Source organism: Astatotilapia calliptera, chromosome 12 (assembly GCF_964374335.1).
Source record: "Astatotilapia calliptera chromosome 12, fAstCal68.1, whole genome shotgun sequence".
Classification (NCBI taxonomy): domain Eukaryota; kingdom Metazoa; phylum Chordata; class Actinopteri; order Cichliformes; family Cichlidae; genus Astatotilapia; species Astatotilapia calliptera.
In genome coordinates, this window is record NC_137433.1 from 4,381,917 (window position 1) to 4,403,288 (window position 21,372).

Sequence of the window (21,372 nt, forward strand, 5' to 3'; positions counted from 1 at the left end):
GTGTGTTTGTGTAGTGAAATATCAGCAGTTCGGTCTTCACACCAACCCAACAATGAAAAGATCAGTTGGATCTGGGTTTTTTTTTTTTTCTTTTCTCCGTTTTCCCCAATGCTCATGTGATTGCATGTTTGTTTGTTTTTTTGTTTAACAGCAAAAACTATGGCATTACAATCAAAGAGATGGACCAGCCTTTACTCCTGCATCGGCCAAAGGAGAGGTCCAGACAAGGCGGGAAGGTAAAAACCTATGTTTTTAAAAAAGTTTTATTCAACAGTTCAGTGCAACAACACTATTTGTGTCTCCGGGAGATATTTTTAAAGTCAGTACTAAATATGGAATGATGATTTCCACATGCCTAATGCTAGTATTAACTCATTCACTGCCAGCCATTGGCAGTGAATGAGTTAAACCCATTGACTCATTCACTGCCATTGACGGCTATAGACATCAATGGCAGTGAATGAGTTAATAAAAGCTCAAGACACACAGACAGATTTTTATGCAGGCTCGATGAAGTAGATCAGTCATCTGACATGTTTTTCTAAGAATGCCACTTCACATTCATGTTCACGTTTCTTTAATTTATGTTTGTCCAAATAGTTACCAGAGGGTTAGTAGGGTTGGGTGATTGGATAAATATATTGACTATCGATGATAGGCTGAGCCCATCGGCGATCGTTTTTCCAAGGGCGATTTATTTATTTATTTGCCCATGAGTAAGTTTGCTAATAATGATGGCGATAACATAAGCAATCAACAGAAAAAAAAATAATAGTGCCTCTTTCATCTGCGAGCAAATGCACCCTCCTCAGAGTGCGCCCAAATGGTTGTTGATGGAGCTGCAGAAGCTGATGGTAGCCTAGCATGCTCAGCCGGATGGTGGACACATACATGCTCATGCAAGTTAGTCGTGTTTGAGTACTTTGCTCGCACTAGACGTCTGCACAACTGGCACACTGCTTTGGTTACATCCGTAGGTTTACCTCGTTCATCTCAAATTGGCGACTATATATTTTTAGTGCTGTCAGCATTAACGCGCCGTCATCATGACTAATGCAATTAATAATTAACCCATCTGGAGCGCAGACTGAGTCACAATCCCTGAAATGTCTCTTTCAACACATTTCGGGCAGTTTGTCCAAAGTTTGTTCAGTCTGCGCTCCAGATGGGTTGAGCACGTTTAAAAATTTTAATCGCGTTAATCGTGATGACCGCGTTAACGCTGACAGCGCTAATGTTTTTTGGGAAATTACTTCGTCCATGTTTGGACTTCTTCTGTGTTGTAAACGCACAAATCAGTCCATGCATGATTACGTTGCTCCAACCATCAAAAAGCCTGCGCATGCCTGAATATTTCGCCCATCGGCGATTATTTGGCTGACGATTGTTTGTTGGAAGATTCTTGCATATCGCCCAACCCTAGAGGTTAGTCAGCCTGGGTGATTAGTTATCATGTAAGACTCAACATCTGTGTGAGATGGGATGAAGCTAAGTAAGTGAAAACCAATAAAAATATGAATAAAAACTTTATCTTAATGCATGCATGTCAAGCAGAGCTGTACACAGCTGTATGCACTCTTGTGCTTTGTTGTACCGAAGATGTAAAAAACTAAGTTCAAGAGTTTTTATAACAACTAATTGTTCATTTGTTGCAGCAAATCATCACTGGTGAGATCCTTTTAGTCCCAGAGCTTTCCTTCATGACCGGAATTCCTGAGAAAATGAGGAAGGACTTCAGAGCTATGAAGGTAAGCTTAATGTGTCAGTAAACTTTCCTTACTCTTAGGAGCTGCCCATCTAATTTAATGTTAGTGTTAATACACACTGTGTATGTTGGTTGAAAACAGAACATATAGCATTTTAAAAATCAGTTGTCTTAAGAGTGTTCAATATTAAAGTGTTCAAATTTTGCTAGTTTAAACTTTGAGTGTAAACACTTGATTTCTACACAGCAGAGAAAGAGCCTGACCATTGTAAACATTGACAACGACACGGTAGTGCAATGCTTTGCTAACATAACCGTCAGAACAAAGATGTCTTATGATTATTGTCAGTAATGGAAATTTCCAAGAACAAATTCTGGTCTGAAAACCTTCATGAAAGTAATTGTAATGAATAAAATAACTTGTGGAAACCTGACTGCTCAAAGAGAATATTGCTCTTTTTAACATGTTCTAGGACTTGACAATGCACATTAACGTGAGTGGTGAGCAGCATACTCACTCAATAAAGCAACTTCTGAAGAACATCAACACCAATCCTGAAAGTCTGAATGAGCTTGGTGGTTGGGGACTGGAGGTTGGCACAGAAATCTTGATGGTAGGAATTTTGTCTCTTTAGAAAACTCCTTCATTCAAAGCCCGTGGGCTATTTTCTCCCCAAGAGTTGTCTGAGAAATGCACAGTGAAACCAGTGCCATGCTATAGCCTTTCAGTATGTCGGTACTAAATTCTGACTGACTTGAGGCCATGTTTAATTTCTTTGGGTAGTAAACATAATGCGTACAAAAACAGTTCTTTTAGAAGTGGATGTAAGAGCTTGTCCTTTTTGTTTTCCTTCCTTGTTTGCCCTTTTTCCTTGTGGACGTTTCTTTTTCTCTATTTTTCCCAATATAGTATGAATATTTTTCTCTTTTGCAGCTCAAAGGTAGAACTCTTCCCTTTGAAACCATCTGCCTGCAGTCTTCATCCTTTGCCACTGGTGCTGATGTGTCTTGGTCCAGAGAGGTTGTGAGGGATGCTTCAATCAGCTCTGTAAGTGTTATGAATGCTTATCTGTAGAGCTCTATATAAATGTGCTGTTTCATATCCCAGATCTTGTCTGGTGGTTACCAGAGATGTGTTCAGTCAGCTAAACAATTAAACAGCTGTAAACCATTAATGTTTAAGCATAATGACATGTAACTGTTTGGTCAAACATTGTTAGTTCTCCTCTCTGTGATGAAAATTTGGAAATTAAAAAAAAAAAAAAAAGCTACATTCAGTTGGGAACTGAATTTGAAACATTGGAAATCATGAGTGAGTCATTTTGTTATCACTATGTTTTTAAAATAGGACATGAAAATGTCCCTCAGAATGTAAACTAAAAAAAGACATTTTATCTGTAGTTCTGCCAGCTTGTTTTATGTGTGCTTGCTAAGAGTTGCATACCTACAAAATGTGATAAGGCTAAGGATGCCTTATAAACAATGCAATATTCTTTTTACAGTTAAACAGCGACAGTAGTTTGCTAAAGTTTATGAAGTCCTACTTCTGATTGTCCTTTGTCACTGAATGCACAAGAGACAGGAGAAAGATGGGACTGTTTATACACAAACAGCTGATTTGGGGGGAAATGGAGACGCTTGGGGAATAATAAATCTGAAGAGACGAAACCTCAACAACTGAAAGTAGTTAAAGAACAAAACGGCATACACAGTTAATACACTGCTTCCTAAAGTGTCAGTGTGTGAACAAGTTACTTTACCATAATACAAATATGGCTGATTTACACCACTGCTTTCTTTCATTAAACAATCCATGTTACTCTTAGATTCCCTTGAAAACCTGGGCCGTCTTCTACCCTCGACGCTGTACAGCACAGGCTGAAGAGCTTGTTTCCACCTTTAACAAGGTGGCCACACCTATTGGGGTCCAGATGGGTCGACCCATTTGTGTGGAGCTGAGGGATGATCGGACCGAGACTTATGTCAAGACCATCCACTCGCACCTCACGAGTCAGGTATGATGTAGAAAATGTTTAGTTTGACGAAATCTTCATAAATCTCATTTCACTGGTTTTTAGTTCACTACACAAATATTCATTAGAAATATATGAATGCCATCACAGTAATGTGAAGATTTTTATATATATTTATTTATTTATTTATTTATTTAAAGGGGACAGTGCAGTTTAACATAGTTCAAGTGCAAGACATGAAACTGATGTACCGCACAGGTTTATAGCTACTGCTAATTTTCAACAATTGTCCCTTGTTGGGCTTACAATCTAGATGCATTTTACAATAAAACATACATTTTCATAAAACCAAATTACATCATAAATACAATTACAAATTAATAGACAATAATTTAAAATAAAATTAAAATTATTAGTTAAAATTAGAGATGGCACGATACCACTTTTTTATGTCCGATACCGATACCGATATCATAAATTTGGATATCTGCCGATACCGATATGAATCCGATATAGTGTTTTTAATCAACAAAACTGTTTTTTAAAATATCTTGCTGCATTTTGCAAGTCTGCAAGTTCATACTCAAGTTTAAAACAACAACTACACTAAAGCTATTCTGTTATACCTGTATACAAAAAAAATATTTCATAGTTCAGCAATACTGATCAATCTAATAAACTTAAACCTACACCATCCTCACTATTCTGATATTTTAAAGAGTACTTAGCATATTAAGCAACCTAACTAATAGGGTTCCAACTCCCAGCAACAACAAAAATAAATAAATAAAAAATAGGGAACCACCCCTCACGCTCCACCTCATGATGCTTAATCGACGTAATCAACCTTAATTTGATGCAGTGTGAAAAAAAATGCACAGAAATCAATTATTTTTCAAGAAATATTAAATAGATTCAACATCTTTCTTCAACAGAACTGCAGACTGCACAGATGGTACCTTCCCAAAGGAAAAAGTACTATAGCTTACTAGGGTATATATATTAGACTTAATAGTCACTATATACAGTAATTGACTTCTATTCATTTTGCATCAAATTAAAACTTTGGGTGTCAGATAATTATTTATTAAAAGCTCGACATTTTAAATGAGAATAAGAAAGAAAAGTATGTCTTTGTGCCCCCTTTTCCCTGTTCATGCCCTATCGGCCCCCCTGGCTAAACTTTGCTAGATCCGCCCCTGCACAGTTACCAGCCGTCAGCTGTAGAAAAAGATCCTGGTGTAGAAAGTAATATTAAATAAATTCTAACAACAGCTGATCAAGCTTAAACGTGCTGCTGTTGTTCAGCCGCTGGTTTCCTCTTTCTGGTGCAAAGTGGGCCAAAAACAAACAAGAGACACGGATTCCCGACAGAAAAGCCAATCAGCTGATCATTAAGCAGTTTCACGATTGAAGTAGCAGCCGGAGAGCGAGAGGCAGTCGCTTGTTAAGCTTAACGCAGGAATGCTTTACAAACATTCAGAGATGGACTTACACACTTGCTTTACTTCTCTCGGGATAACTTTATCGGAGATGAAATGCCAGGTTGCTAGCGAAGCTCCACATGCTATCCAGACCACCGACAGGTCCCGCATGCCACAGCCGCTCTATCACGTGATGCATACTGCTCCGACGTGCTAACGTTCTGAGGTGAGTTACGGCGCGTTGCAAGTTTTGTGAGGTGCTTTCGTGATATTTAATGGATCGGATTACATTTTTTATTTTTCTCCGATATCCGATCCAGTAATTTAGGTCAGTATCGGACCGATACCGATACGTAATATCGGATCGGTCCATCTCTAGTTAAAATGACTACAACTTTGATTTCCCTTTAACCACACTTTACCTTCAATGTAAAGGATCTAATGTCTGTAATCAATTTGATATCGGTTGGAAGTGTGTTCCACAGATGGCAAGCCTTTATATATAGATATATACACACACACACACACACACACACACACACACACACACACACACTAATCACATATACTAATGTTGGATATATTTTCATTTATAAACGTATCATATTTTGTCAATAAAATAACTGACAACCCCTTATAGTTTATTCCAGTTCAAAGAAAAGGTTTGTGTATCCTTTGGCGTTACCAGAACTTGTGAAGTTATTGCATATGATGGACAAATGGAGTGTAACAGACAAGCAGTTGTACTTTTCATGTCTTTATCAAATACATCAAACACCAACTTTTTCTTGCCTAGTGCACACACTCACCAGCCACTTTGTGAAGTACCCCTGTTCAGCTGATTGCCTTATTAATTATTTACTTTAACAATCACATGGCAGCACCTGAGTCCATGGTCATTTCGATCATCTCTGCATACTTAAATGGCCTACTGAAGTTCACTGAGCACTAGAATGCAGAAGAAAGAAACTTAAGGGACTTTGACCATGGTAAAGTTGTTGTTGTTGGCGCAAGACAGGCTTGTCTGAATATTTGAGAAACTGTTGATCTATCGGGATTTTCCCACACAACCGTCTCATGTGTTTATAGAGAATAGTCTGAAGGAGAGAAAATATCTGGTGAGCAGCAGTTAAAAGTTGATAAAAATGTAGGAGTCACTTAAATAACCATTTGTTACAACCAAGCTGTGCAGAAGAGCATCTTTGAATGCACAACATTTTGAACTCTGTAGTAGATGGGCTGCATCAACCGAAGACCACATTGGGTCCCACTCCTGTCTGCTAAAAACTTGAGCTACAGTTTGCACCGGCTTACCAAAATTGGAAAACAGAAGATTGGAAACATGTTGCCTGTTATCAGTTTCTGCTGCAACATTGAGATGGTAGGGTCCAAATTTGGCAAAAACACAGCATCCCTCATGTCATGTGTCAGCTGTTAATAGCGATGGTGGTGTAACAGTGTGGTGGATATTTTCTTTGCACAGTTGGGACTGCTTTCCAACTGAGAATCATTTCATTCCCATCCCTTAATGACCATCCTGCACCCATCTTTTGATGACTGCTTCCACCTTAAAACGTTCAAATCTATCAAAGAGAACAGTGCTTTGTCTGTTGTATCTTTCCTGTATTTTTACCTCTTTGTCATTACCAGTGAATGCTCAGATGTTTGGTGGATGTTGTTTAAGATCACTATACTCAAGCTTTTCACTCCTGTGTGCAGCCCAATTTGCAGCTTGTAGTTTGCATCATTTTTGGCAACAGAGATGATCTCTACAGTGCCATCAAGAAGCTGTGCTGTGTTAAAAATCCCATCCCATCCCAGGTTTGTGATGTTTGTGCTCTTCTTTCAGCATTAGAGGAAAGGAATGAAATGTTTACAACTTAACAAATGCATAAATAGTAATTTTGAAAATATTTTCTTCCAAAAAAGAAAGTTTGTTTCACTCTCGCCTATTTGTCATTAGGCCATCAACGTCCGCACAATTTCCCAGCAACAGAAGTTGAAGAGTGTGGCACAGAAGATACTTCTGCAGATGAACAGCAAGTTAGGAGGAGAGCTGTGGACTGTCAATGTTCCTCTGGTAAGTGTCATGACACACAAGATGACAGCTGAGCAGTTTAATATCAGAAGTGGAGTCATTTGGATTGTTAGGATATTTCCTCAGCTCAATTATTTATAACAGAGATATAGTCTTCATTTATTTTGGGGCTCCTTTACCATGGATCACTACATCAGCGTTGTGGTGTGGCTTGGAGGCGATCAGCTCACGGGCCTGCTGAGGTGTTATTGAGGTCCAGGTTACTTTGACAGTGGTTTTCAGCTCCTCTCTATTTCTGGATTGGGTGTTTCTCATCTTCTTCTTGACAATACCCTATAGATTCTCTGTGAAGTTTCAGTCGTGTCAGCACAAAAGCGAGCCTTTTTAGCAGTGACCTCCTGTGGCCTAATCTCCTTGTACAGCATGTCAGTAACATCTGAATATCAATCAGGCTTTAGGAAAAATCACAGTACTATCACAGCTGCAATGAGTGTAGTAAATGATATTACTGTTGCACTTGATAAGAAACAACACTGCATCCCTTTTTATTGATTTGTCAAAAGCATTTGACACTGTTGATCATTGATTTTAAAACTTAGACTCCTTCAGTGAGGACTATCTGAGAGAGTAGTGGCATGGTTCTCAAATAGGGCTGGGTATCGTCACTGATTTCTAGAATCGATTCGATCCACGATTAGATTCAATTCGATTTGATTCTGGGAAATTTTGACAGTCAGATATATTATAATTCAGATCAGTACATTTACATAATTTTGTATCTATAAAAAGGAAGCTGACACACGCAAGACTTTATCAAAGGTGTGAGCATCACAGCAGATGCCTTTGTGTCAAAGTAGCTGAAGATAAAACACAGAAAAACATGAAGGTGGTTTTCCTGGCCTGGGATTTTATAAAAAATATTCTGCAGTAGATCAAAAACGAAAGAAAACCATTAATCAACATATGAACGTTACCTCTGACGTTCCAGCGGTTTTATTAGAGACCGCTGAGCGTTTTGCATTTTGCATAATTTTAAAAAGTTTAAATTTGTTCAGTATTGAACAGCAGAAATTAGGTTGTCTTTTCGGAAGTATGTAATAAGAAAAAAAAACAGTGGCCGACAGCGCTGTAAACAACGGTAGACTTGTGCGTAACAAGCAAGCGAATAATGAAGAAAACAGATTTTTAGATGGGAAACTTCTTGAAGTACAGAGAGAGAGAAAGAGAGCTGTGCATGAAGTGTGATTTCATCCTGGTGGAAGCAAAACAGTAAAAGTCAGAGTGAATTCATGACGATGTTTATGTGAAGCGTAGTTTGGATCTTCTTTTGCTGCTGGTTCGGTCAATATTGTTTGGAGAGAGATAAAACTAAGAGCTTTAGAATCAGCGCAAAAAGGGCGTGAACACAAAGCGCGGACCCGCCGACGGATCAGAACCAGCGAGCTGTCGGCTTTCAGCCCCGACCGTGTCCGTGCCGTCAGGTGAGAAAGGCGCATCTCACTGATTCTGATCCGGGTCCGCGCTTTGTGTTTACGTCTTTGTGCAGAATCCGTGTACCTGCTCTCATTTACTGTTTTACTGTTTGGTGGTTGTTGAAAATTTGTGAGGTTTCACCTGAGATTCTGGCATTTCGGGCAAAATAAATTAATATTAAAAAATCGATTCAGGATTTTAATGAATCGATTTCACGTTATCCAAGCGAGAATCAATTTTAATCGATAAATAGATTATAAAAACCCAGCCCTATTCTCAAACTACCTCAGTAATCGGTCTCGGTGCATAAAATCCGACGGTCTATGTTCTGAATTTGTTACAGTGCACAACGGAGTGCCACAGGGCTCTGTATTAGGCCCCCTTCTATTTATCATTTACATAAACAATCTTGGTCTAAATGTGCCAGATGCAAACATGCACTCCTATGCTGATGACACAGTTATTTACAGCTGTGGTTCAACTCTTGTCCAAGCCATTGACTCCTTGCAGAAAGCCTTTTTTGCTGTCCAGCACTCATTACTTCAGCTTAAACTTGTTCTCAATGCAGACAAAACAAACCTCGTGTTGTTTTCTAAATATGGGCCCAAACAATCCCATCAGTAACCACTCTTGAAGGTAATAAAATCTAGTTGGTTTACACGTATAAATATCTGGGTATCTTGATTGATGACGCGCTCACCTTCAAACCACATGTAGAGAATCTTGTTAAAAATCTGAAGTTAAAACTAAAGTAAGTTGTGTTTCTATTTCAATACAAAGAAGCGGCTTGTTGCTGCAACATTCTTGCCTGTGCTGGATTATGGTGATATTCTATATATGAATGCTTCTACTCAGTGTCTTCGAATGGTTGATTCTGTGTATCATGCTTCTCTGAGGTTCATCACCAACCGTAAATCTCAGACTCACCACTGTGAGTTATACTCTCAGGTAGGATGGCCTGCTTTGGAAAGTCAGAGGAGCTCTCATTTATACAGTTTTATATATAAGGCAATGCTTGGGTTGCTACCTTCTTATATATGTTCCCTGCTTGCAATGGAGCATGCTGGTCCGCATGGTTACTTGTTGCTTTCTGTTCCATTTGCCCGAACTAAATTTGGTAAAAGAGCTTTTGTCCGTTTAGCACCCCTGGCTTGGAACAAACGACTAGAAAAAGACTGAATTCATTTCATTAAGTGCTTTCAAATCTAAACTAAGAATCCTTGAGGCCAAGTCCATAACATGTAACTATTTCAATTAGATTGGTTGTCATTTTAACTTATTTTTTTATTATTATTATTATTTGAATTTTACTGAATTTTATTTATTTATTTTTCGTTTATTTTTGCATGTGTGTTGTTGCTGCCTGTGTTTAATTGAGTAATTTCTGTAACTGTGAGACACCCGCTGCTGCCTATCTTGGCCAGGTCTCCCTTGAAAAGGAGGTTTTTAATCTCAATGGGATCTTTCTGGTTAAATAAAGGTTAAAGAAAAGAAAGAAAAGAACATCTGTCAGATCAGCAGTCTTTCCCATCATTACTGTTGCGCGTACTCTTCTAGACCAAGATATACATGCCATTTATACTGTTTGAATTCTCAGTGGGCTTAAAGTTTGGACTCTGGTGAAGTATCCATGTGTGAAATGATGTCTCGTTCAGGTGACCTCAGCTTTCAGGCAAAGAATGTTGCTAATTTGTATGTCTTACCAGCTGAAGCAACACTAGGTCATAATGTTTTTCTCACAGGGTTGTATGGTGGGCTTTAGTCATAATAATGGCAATATCTTAGATTCATACAATACCTGTTCAAGGGACTCGAGGTGGCTGTACCCAAAAAAGAATCAAAGGCTTCAGTGAAGGGGAGTGATGGGATCCCTTCATCTAACGTTCTTCTCACCCTGATGGGCTTATCACTATGAGCAGGTTAAATCTGAGACATGACTTTTGAAAAATTGTTCCAGAGTCCAGTTTTTGTGATCCCTGCAAATTGAAACTGAATGAGAACACTGATTTTTAACTGAGGTGATTGAGGCTTGCAGTTCTTTGGATGATATTCTGGGGGTTTTTGTTTTTGTGATCCACTGGACAGGTTGTTGATGTGCTTATGGAGTAATTTTGGTAGGCTGGCCTCTCCTGTGAAGGTTCATCACTCTTCCAATTTTAATGTATTTGTATATTGACATATTTACACTCAGCATGTTTAATTAGAGTCCTGAAATATTAGAAATGGCCTTGTAACCCAGTCTGATCGATCTCAACGTCTATGTTTCTCACTTGTTCACTTGAGTTCCTTTAGATTGAGACATCATGTGTTGTCTGTGGTTGCCCTGCCATATGTATTTTAACATCATTACAGAACTTTTAACATGGGAACATGATAAACCTGTCTCCCCTGAACAGAAAAACCTGATGGTAGTTGGAGTTGATGTCCACCACGACCCCAGCAAGTCTCATCAGTCAGTTATGGGGTTTGTCGCGAGCGTGAACAGGTAAACTTCCCTTCCCATAGGGGCGATCGTGGCTCAAGAGTTGGCAGTTCGTCTTGTAATCGGAAGTTTGCCGGTTCGAGCACCAGCTCCGACAGTCTCGGTCACTGTGTCCTTGGACAAGACATTTCACCCGTTGCCTACTGGTGGTGGTCAGAGGGCCTGGTGGCGCCAGTGTCCGGCAGCCTCGCCTCTGTCAGTGCGCCCCAGGGCAGCTGTGGCTACAATGTAGCTGCCATCACCAGTGTGTGAATGGGTGGACTGAATGTAGTGTAAAGCGCTTTGGGGTCCATAGAGACTAAGTAAAGCGCTGTACAAATACAAGCCATTACAATTTTTCCCTCTTTTTGTCTAGTCGTTCTTTAGATTTCATATTTTCTCCATAGTTGAATTATTACATTTAATGTGAAGCACACAAAAAAGTGTTAGTGTGCACAAAACACTGACTTCACATTACTAGACAATGCAAAGCAATGCTGTGACTCACTGTTTTCAAGCATTTTTGCATCACCTTGACAAATAAACCTTTTCATGTCGTTGCATATGAGTGCACAAACGAGAAATTATTTGACCTTGAATTGGTGAGATGCACTATGCATGCGTCCTAACAGCAGCGTGTTGTTCCCTACAGCTCATTGACCCGCTGGTACTCCAGAGTAATTTTCCAGACCCCCAATGAGGAACTGATCCATGGCTTCAGGGTTTGCTTACTGGCTGCGCTGCAGAAGTACTATGAGGTACAAATGCACTTCAGAAATGTGTTCTGATTCAGGACTCCTGTCTGTAAAGCACCACTAATTCTCACCTATCAGTGAACGCAGTATAATGAAAACAACAGTGTAGTTTGTTTCTGGGTGTTATCAAGTTTTGCTGGGTTTAATGCATTTTCATTTACTGTATTAAATTTGTATAACTTTACTTTGGTTACGCATGTCTAACAGGTAAACCACAACTTGCCAGAAAAGATTGTGGTGTACAGAGATGGTGTCTCAGACGGCCAGCTTAAAATGGTGGAGCAGTACGAGATCCCACAGTTGATCAAATGCTTTGAGACTTTCCCCAGCTACGAGCCCAAGCTGGTCTTCATCGTGGTACAAAAGCGCATTAACACCACTCTCTACTCCTGGGCTGCAAACAGCTTTGGCACTCCCCCTCCTGGAACTGTCGTGGATCACACCCTCACCCAGAAAGATTGGTTAGTCCAGGGCGGGGCGATAACAGCAAGGGGTTTGATTCCAATTGGAAGGATTGTTGGATGTCAGTTTGTTTCTGAGGCAGCATTTTATAAATGTGAGAAATGATCACAAAATGTGTAAATGTAAACACGGTGCTGCTGTTAAAGATGAGAGGCCTGCTTTTTGTGTGTGTGTTTTTTGTTGCTGTTTTTTAGTCTGAATCCAGCTTTAGGGCACAGGCGACCTGCTTCAGTAGTCTACACTGGCAGCTCAGTTTAAAGGCGATGATGCTAATGTGTAGTAAACAGCATTTCATGAAAATATCTTGTAAAAATACACGAGAGAGAAATGTGAATTTAAACATGTGCACAGCAAAACTGCTACGACAGATGTACTGGCAGCTGTAGCAGAGGAAATGTTTCGATTCTGTAAAGTTTCCCAAACCAAAGTGATTGTTTCCCCCCTGCTCAGGGTGGACTTCTACCTGGTGGCTCATCACATTCGGCAGGGCTGCGGACTTCCGACACACTACATCTCTTTATATAACACGGCAAACCTCACACCAGACCATTTGCAAAGGTATGATCCAGTTTCCTTTCCACTAAGCAATATCTGGATTTAATATTTGATCATTACAAGATTGAGGTTGTTTTTTTTAGGTCATCGCTGTAGCTGTAAGAAAAAGAGCCTTTATCACACCACTAAAGCAGAGTATTGAAAATCTTCGGGGCAGTCTTCCTTCTGTCTAAAGGGGAAAAAACACAAAAGTACTCACAAGCTTACTCCATTTGGTTTGTAAATATGCTTCCTGAATACGATGTAACAGTAAAGTTGACGTCTGTATGATGTAATGTCTGTTTAGTTTGAGCAGCTCATGAAGAAAAGTAAAGATAGTCGCACAGAACTGCACAGAGCATCTGTCATGACAAAACAGCATTGTACCTGACTAAGAGCCATAGGGTCTGTCATAATTCAGTACATAATCATAATCTTTATATGGTTTGCAAAATAACTCTGCTACACAGTGAGTCTGTGATGCTCTGTTATACAGCTGTGTACGATACACAGTGAAGTAGAAAGATGTAGCCCTATGTATGTAAAAATCTCAAAGTATTATTCACTGTATTATGTTGTGTACATGTCATTCAGATTTGTCTGAATTTCTAAGGCTACGTTCACACTGCAGGTCTTAATGCTCAATTCCGATTTTTTGATCAAAGTGTTTTTTTGTCTGCTCGTTCACACTACAAATAAAATGCGACAGCAAACGTGCTCTACTGTGAACGCTCAAAGCGGCCCGCATGCGCAAAAGAAGACGTCACACACAACGCGCTCTGTTTAGACCCAGAGCAAACAGTATTGTTTGACTGATGGCCCTTAATATAAAGACTTCGGACTTTACGTTTCCCAATTTTTGCTTTTAGTTATTTTGTTATTTACATAATAATGTAGATAACCTAATAATGATCCTTATTGCTGTTTTAGAGGAGCGGTGCTTTCTGTCAGAATCTGCAGATTATACAGTACAAATAAAATGTTCACGTTGTCTTCCCAACAGTTTCACTAACATCTACACTGGATGGTCAGGAAGTGTTCACGACGTCTTCTCCGGTGCTGATAATTGGCGTCTGTCTTCTCTCAGTGACGTAAAAGACGGATTTAATGCGACCTGACCGTTCAAACAGCAGTCGCTTTCTAAAACATCGGATAGGTATCGGATTCCGGACCACATACAAAAGTGACCCAGATCGGATTTGAAAATATCGGATTTGTGCCGTTCACACTGTCATACCATGATCGGATAGATGGGTCGCAGAGGGTCAAAGAAATCGGATTTGATGCGCTTTCGCCTGCAGTGTGAACGTAGCCTAAGATCTCCAATAAGTTTATAGCGTTTATAGCGTGTTTGTCAGTTCAGAGCTGATACGTGTTTGAATAAAAAGAGATTTTTGGTGCCAATCATGTCCCAAGATGTAGCAAAATCGTGCATTTTGATATCCAAATTTTGCCCAGCCTCCAGTTGTCAGTAAGACACACAATCAGTCAAACATCAGCTTCTACTGTTTAGTCTGGACCTGTATCCCCCAGCTGGTCTTGGCAGATGGCTGAGCCTCCCTGAGCCTAGTACTGCCCAAAGGTTTCCTCCTGCTAAAAGGAAAAAACCTTCCTGTTGCCAGAGTAGTAGACCATACTTGCAAAAACACAAATGGAGTAGAGCTGAGTAGAGATTGTGTGTCAGGAGTTTGAGTGGTTCTGTACACATTTATATCTTGGAACTGTACTAGATGCATTTTCAAGTAATTAACCACCACCCCCCTTTTATTTTAAGCCTCACTGGTATTTACCTCGAGTCTATTGTTTTCCAAAGTATTGCTGTGATTTCTTTTTTTGTGTATCTTCCACACAAATTGGGATTTATTGTGAATGTGTGTACAGTTCAAAAACACTTCATTGTTGATTTGGTGTCTTGCCAGGTTGACCTTCAAGATGTGCCATTTGTACTGGAACTGGCCCGGCACCATTCGCGTTCCAGCACCCTGCAAATATGCCCACAAACTGGCTTTCCTGTCTGGCCAGTACCTTCACTCAGAGCCGGCCATCCAGCTCTCAGACAAGCTCTTCTTCCTTTGAGTTATTCTTTGCCTTGATGCAGACGGCAGTTACCTGTTTTTAATGACAACTCATTTACTTTAATGAGGGATTCATTAATAACCTAGAATATCGTTGCACACATTGTAATAATTATAATCAGTGTTATTTTAAGAGTTTGTTTATTTTAAGGTCAGTTCAGTTATTTAAAAAAAGAAAGAAAGTGGTTTAAGTTTAGGAAGTTTTACTGGGTTTTCACATTTTTGTCTTTTAGTAATTACGTTCAGTAATTACGTTCTTAATGTTTGCACCAATTCAGCTTTCAGCTGTACAGATTTGTAGCTTGTAGTATTTCAAATCTTTAAATAAAACACGAGCCTGTTTGTGTGGTGCTGTCATTATCATGATCGGTCTCTTTATTTTTATTTAAGCCTTTAATGCTTCACTTACAAAACTGTCTGCTGGTAGACATAAGAGCCAAATGCCCCCCATCACTCTCACACTTTAAATTCTTATCAGATAGAGAATAATTATGAAAAAAAAAAATTATTCAATGAAAAATATGATATGAGTATTCATAAAGGAAAGAATGGATATGGTGATCCTAGCAATAGTCATGTTGACTTTACACTGTCACTTTTTTTCCATATATATGTGTAATTGGTTGGCACATGGAAAATTGTGCTAAACACTCTCCTTTAAAGATAACTGTAAAAAAAAAAACACATCTCCAAGCAAGTAGTTGAGCGTGTAATTTATGGAGTGTCAAGAGTGCTAAAATTAAAATAAACAATTATTAAATAATGAGTGTCAAATTCATTAAATCACATGAGTTAAATTGGAAATAAATGTATTTAGTATATAAATAAACTGTTAATTCATTTCAAACCAACTGATTCATTCATTATTTAGAAGCAGTTGATTATTAATTTTTTCCATGGTTACTGTGATGCACTGCACCATGAATTTATTTCATCTGTCAACCTCACCCATCAGAGTTAGGGAGCGGGGCTAACAATGAAATGGTTAAAACACTGCTTTAGTCCAGAGTCGATTCCTTTAGATGCCATCTCTCAGTACCAAGTAAAGAGATCATACATGCATACTTGATAGTTCTTATTTGGCACGTTGGCTCACGAGTCCAGACTTCTGAAGATGAGAGAACACAGCTGACAGGGAGACAGCAGCATCATTTGCCCTTCACTGTGTACTTAAACAACTACCACAGACCTTCCACGGCACAAGAAAGACTGAGTGGACTGGCAGTAATTAGTATTGTAGAGTGTTTAGCTTATTTTAGAGTTTAGAAATGTGTTAACATAGAATGTAGAACTATTGTAGAGACACTGACACTGCCCTCAATGTAATAAAGGCCTGATTCTGTCATGAACTTACGAGTAGATTGTAGGAGACCCCTCCCCCACTTGAACTGTGAGAGTAAAACGGAGAGGAGTTAATGCTGAGTGGAAATTCCCCAGAGAATGTTTGGGTGGGGGTCTCAACATTTGTAACTGGATAACTGTGGTCTGGAAGGGAGATGGGTTTTTATGACCTCTAGGGAGTCACCTACACCCACAGTGTTTTAACTGTCACGCACACACATCCACACGCACACTCACTCATGTGCACTCACACATACACACAGGTATGCGTACACAGTCACACACGAGCACTCACATAGACACGTGGGAACGCGCACATGTAGGCATTCATGTGCTCGTGCACACAGACACAGTTTGCAGCACACCGTGGGGGGTTTTATGATGGGGACGCCTCTATAAAGCTGGCTGTAACTAACAAAGGGGTGAAGATTTGGAGAGGGACACACCGGCCTCGTCTTCCCTTCTAGAAGTGCATGCTTAAATGAAGATGAATAAAGGTTTTGTGAAATGACTACTGAGTTCCGGTGCCGTCTCTGGAAGTTTCGACGAATAAAAGAACCGGGGTAAAACTGATTTTGTAACAGTTTTAACAACAAAGTTGGCCATCAGATTTCTTGCAGTGATGTAATAAATGATTTTCCCTCTAGAAAAGCTGGAAAACAAAAATGTTAAGAGGATTGAATGTTGAGGAAAACCAAAAAAGTCAAAAGTCTGGATTCCAATCATTCATTTTCAAATGTAGTTCTTCTTATTTTCACCAAAGTGTTTACACATGTTTACATATGTTTATATACTTTTCAGAACAAATTATTCAATTTTGGATTTGATTTCTAAAGCATGTTCTCTTGTCGGGTAGCATAAGATAAACATCAAAGAGGGTGATAAGTGAACAGCATCAGCATACTAGTCAAGTTCCTTTTAAGTATACTTTATTTCTGGCATCTCCATTCTACCATAAAACAACCAACCTGGTAGGCAAAATCCCACTTGCTTTATACAGGACTTTACACACACCTGAACATCATTAGTCTCTACCGCTGGAAAAAAAATAGGTCAGACCAAACAATACGATTCTAAACGAAGAACAGAAATAAGATTATACATGAAACTCATTTACACGCCTAAATGGTTTGAAAAGTAAAACACTGCATATAAATAACAATATATGTGTTTGCCTGAATCTTCCACCACAAACAGAAAGAGGACATGTGAGCTGCTGTCTGAGTATCAATGCAAATACACACCAGAAATTGTTTAGTAAAGACAAATTTAATAAATGAAAGCTGTTGAGAGGCCCTTTAATGTTTTTCTTTGGATCATCCTTTGATCCATCTATCCATTTTCTTCTGCTTATCTAGTTCATGGCTGGAGCCATTAGGGACAACATCACCAAGAATTAGAGGAATAGTCCGAATGAGCCACAGCGTTTGACTGGCATTAAGACTGAAGCCAAAACAAGTTTTTGTTTGTTGAACGATTCTTTTTATCCACAAAGCTAAAACTGATACACAAACACGCTGGAGTATGTTTTCAGTTGAAATGAAGCACCTTCTGACTAAATACTTTGTCAGTAAAACACATTCTACAGTCGTAGCTTGCAGAGAACGATTCAACATAACTAAGAACTGAGTTCAAACCTCAATTATCACCAGTTACTTGTGCATTGTTCAGTCAATGATACTTATTGAAACCACTGTTTTCTAATACCTATGCATAAAGGTAAAGAACAATAACAGAGTTATTTTTATTTTAGATGTCAAAAAGTAATTGCGGCTCCCAGTGTTTTCTTTTCCATGGAAACGGGGTCCAAACGGCTCTTTGGGTGTTAAAGGTTGCTGACCCCTACCCTAGGAAAATTTGATGTTTCAGTCATCATCATAAACTTACATTTGCATTGTGCCATTTGAGAATAATGGTTGATGTCTGTAACATCTGTCATCAGAAAAATCCTCACACATAGCTGGTTTATTCATGTGTCATGAAACTTCTGCATTTTTGAAAATCAAAGCTAATGTTTTAAAAAGATGTACATAAATGAAAGTGTTGTTTACTGGATATTGTTTATATAAAGCAGATGATTCGCTTCTCTTTGAAATATATCGCACCCACAAATTAATTTAAACTGGGATCCATGTTCAGTAATATCTGACTGATGTGGATTTTGAATATTACATGTAACATGTCCAGAAGAACTATGATAAAAATGTAAATGCATTCTAAAACCTGCACACGCATGGTCACGTAAACGTAAACTGCAGTGAACATTCATCTTAGGATCAAACGAGAACACATTTTTTTGCCTGCAGGGTGTAATTAATGAAAAAAACCTAAAATGCTGGATTAACGCACTAGGTGTACTGTCCAAGGATCTACAAATGTAACATTAGCATGGCCAATTATGCAAATTAGGCGATGACATCATTTAGCGACTTCTAGGACAACCAATAGCGATTTTCCTTACTGAGGAGTTGGCAACACTGTTTGGCAGTCATTGAACGCATCACAGTGCCGTGAGCAAAGGCCTAGTCCAACTGCAGAATTTCTTCTTTTCCTCCCGTCGATCTGGTGAGATGCATGCTGTTCTGGTGCCCTCTGCGATCTGGAAACCTGGGTACATTTAACACCAGTCACTGTAGATAGGTTTACAAAACATTTGTACTTAAAACTGATGCTTTAATGTGTTGTTAGAGAGAGAAATCATGAAGCGGTACGCGCTGAGCCGAGTCCGACAAGCATCCGCCATTACACCAACTCCTCTGGTGAGTTAGCTTGGAGCTCATGTTTACATTGAATATTATGTCCATTTTTATGCTGCAGCCAGGTGTCAAGTTAACTGCTGGGATGTTTTTTTTTTGTTTGTTTGTTTTTTTGTTTTTTTTTGTTGAGGAAGAAAGCTAAATGTTCTAGAATGTGTGAATGAGCTTAGCTGAATGTTAGCAAGCTAGCGGCTAAGCAAGCCTGGCTACCCTCATAATATGGCGGCCGATACAAGGTCAATTACCGAGTTGATGTGTTTATGCCTAAGAATTTTTTTTTTTTTTTTACATGAACAAGCCTGTATTTTTTTTGATGTTGAGACTGCTAGATGAGCCGTTAGTGATACTGGAAGTCATGAATATGCTTTGGTTAATTCTCCAGCATCCGGGTGTGTGTAGGCTGGTTTTTCCTTTGGTATCCTGTTCCTACTGGATGATGTTCCTCATCTGATGACTCCACTGAAACATCCTACCTGGTAGATGGTCGTTGCTGCAAGTGGATGCTTCTGCTTTCTGGATGCTGTTACTGGATACTACACTGTTCCAACAGGGTGGTAGGAACAAATTGGAGGGCCCCAACGTTGCACTTTACCTTTCCCTGAGCTCAGGTGTTTGTTTGTTTTTTGGCCAAAGGACCTTGATAAATTTTTTTTGGTTTTTTTTGTTTTTTTGGGAACACTGAGTGGAAAGACAGTAAAAGAAAAGGGTTATTGTTTAAAATTGTGTTTTAATAAATGTGTCTATGTTAAGTGAGTGTGGTGTTCGTTGTGTGCTGGAGGTCTTACTGTTCCTATGGTGGAGCAGCTACTACCAAACTCCTTTACAAAACTAGCCTCTGATGGGTTACAGAGTTTTGGGACACATTTCAATTCTTGTAACCTCTTTCTATACAAATTGTGATTCTTTCTTTTTTTGGGGGGGGGCTAAAACATTGTGGTGAAATTGATGATACAGACAGTCCTGATTTCCAAGCATTAATGCTTTGGTGTAAGTACAGATTGAGTTACAAGTGGAGAGCCAGCCAGGAGATTGGACGATAGTAGCACCTTGACTTTCCAGCTCACAACACCCACCTTTTCATTTTTCTCAACCGCATTGAGTTGGACATTGTACCTTTGCAGATGCTTTAATGTAGACCAGCAGTCTCCAACCTTTTTTGCGCCACGGACCGGTTTATGCCCGACAATATTTTCACGGACCGGCCTTTAAGGTGTCGCGGATAAATACAACAAAATAAAACTAGTACCGGTACCAAAAAAAAATGATTTATTCATAACACACGTGAAAAGACCCAGGAAAACCGAGTTAACGATAAAAACGATAACAAAATAACGCTGAAAAATGATAAAAACCCTGAAAACCATTCATTTCACACCTGAGCCTCAACTCTCGCCGCCCGGTACCAAACGACTCACGGACCGGTACCGGTCCGAGGCCCGGGGGTTGGGGACCGCTGATGTAGATAGCTAATGCTCACTTTTTGTGACTGGAATTGAAAGGATTTAAACAGATGATGACAGTGCTAGTGTTTTTTTTCAGTTAATGGTGAAGTTTCTCGGATAGTTCGGATTCCTGATGAACCAAACCATCCAGAAGGTAGAGTCCTGGTAGAATATTCGTCTGATCAAGCCATTCCCAAGATCAACCAAGGTCTTTGGTGACTAGCCTAGCCCCAAGAATCCTGCTGTTGGTTCGTTTGTTAAAACCATTTGAGATGTTGCTCAGGAAGAGGTATACAAGTGGATCTTCCCCTCAGTGATTCTTCCTTTAGGGTTAGGAACATTCTTGAAAGTTTGCTCAGTCCAGCAACAGATGTTTTTAAGTTGTTTGGTTTGAGCTCCCCACCCAGAGCTTATATTACGCAGCTTGATTCTGCTTTTAGTCTTGTAGATAACGGAGAAGAGGTTTTGTTTTGTTTTTTTGTTTTTTTTTTTTTTTGGCAACCTTTCTCAGCTCCAGTCAGAATAGCAGAGAAAAGCCCTCAGCATATTTGAACAGACTCCATAGCCTCCTTACTTCTACTTCTAGAGGGGGAGTCTCTGTTGAAACACCTGCTAAGACAGTTCAATAGAGGCTGCTTGGATGAGTCTCATCATAGCTCTCCAGCTAGAGAACAAAAAGAACAGTCCACCAGCATTTTCAGAAATACTCCTTGTGTTGAGAACTGAGGAAGGTGCTAGATCTGCAAAGCTAGACAAGATGAAAAAATATCTTGGTTCTACAAAAGTCAGCTGTACATGCCCACTCCATTTTTGATGTATTTTAGTATTTATTTATTTATTGTCATTGTCAAGAACAATGAAATTGCGTTGTACCCTCCTATGATGATGAGCCTGTGCCAATACAGACTACAAAACAGAGCAAGGCATCTAAGC

General features: G+C 39.4%; 1 protein-coding gene and 1 long non-coding RNA gene across 3 annotated transcripts in view; both read left to right on the top strand.

The window, feature by feature from the left end:
* The window catches only part of piwil2 (piwi-like RNA-mediated gene silencing 2), a 28,169-nt gene extending 12,906 nt beyond the window's left edge, over window positions 1-15,263 (top strand). For both annotated transcript variants that reach the window (XM_026188350.2, XM_080308735.1), the window contains exons 13-24: window positions 152-236; window positions 1,656-1,748; window positions 2,179-2,319; window positions 2,640-2,753; window positions 3,532-3,720; window positions 6,822-6,923; window positions 7,066-7,182; window positions 11,010-11,098; window positions 11,727-11,832; window positions 12,037-12,290; window positions 12,742-12,849; window positions 14,745-15,263. In XM_026188350.2, coding sequence (XP_026044135.2) covers window positions 152-236; window positions 1,656-1,748; window positions 2,179-2,319; window positions 2,640-2,753; window positions 3,532-3,720; window positions 6,822-6,923; window positions 7,066-7,182; window positions 11,010-11,098; window positions 11,727-11,832; window positions 12,037-12,290; window positions 12,742-12,849; window positions 14,745-14,901 — 1,555 coding nt within the window. In that variant the 3' untranslated portion in view covers window positions 14,902-15,263. The remainder of the gene's footprint in view (window positions 1-151; window positions 237-1,655; window positions 1,749-2,178; window positions 2,320-2,639; window positions 2,754-3,531; window positions 3,721-6,821; window positions 6,924-7,065; window positions 7,183-11,009; window positions 11,099-11,726; window positions 11,833-12,036; window positions 12,291-12,741; window positions 12,850-14,744) is intronic.
* Window positions 15,264-18,712: 3,449 nt separating this feature from the next.
* On the top strand, window positions 18,713-19,518 carry LOC113033740 (uncharacterized). The gene is made up of 3 exons (XR_003274080.2): window positions 18,713-18,852; window positions 18,930-19,000; window positions 19,380-19,518. It is a non-coding gene; the product is annotated as an uncharacterized LOC113033740 (long non-coding RNA).
* Window positions 19,519-21,372: the final 1,854 nt, after the last annotated feature.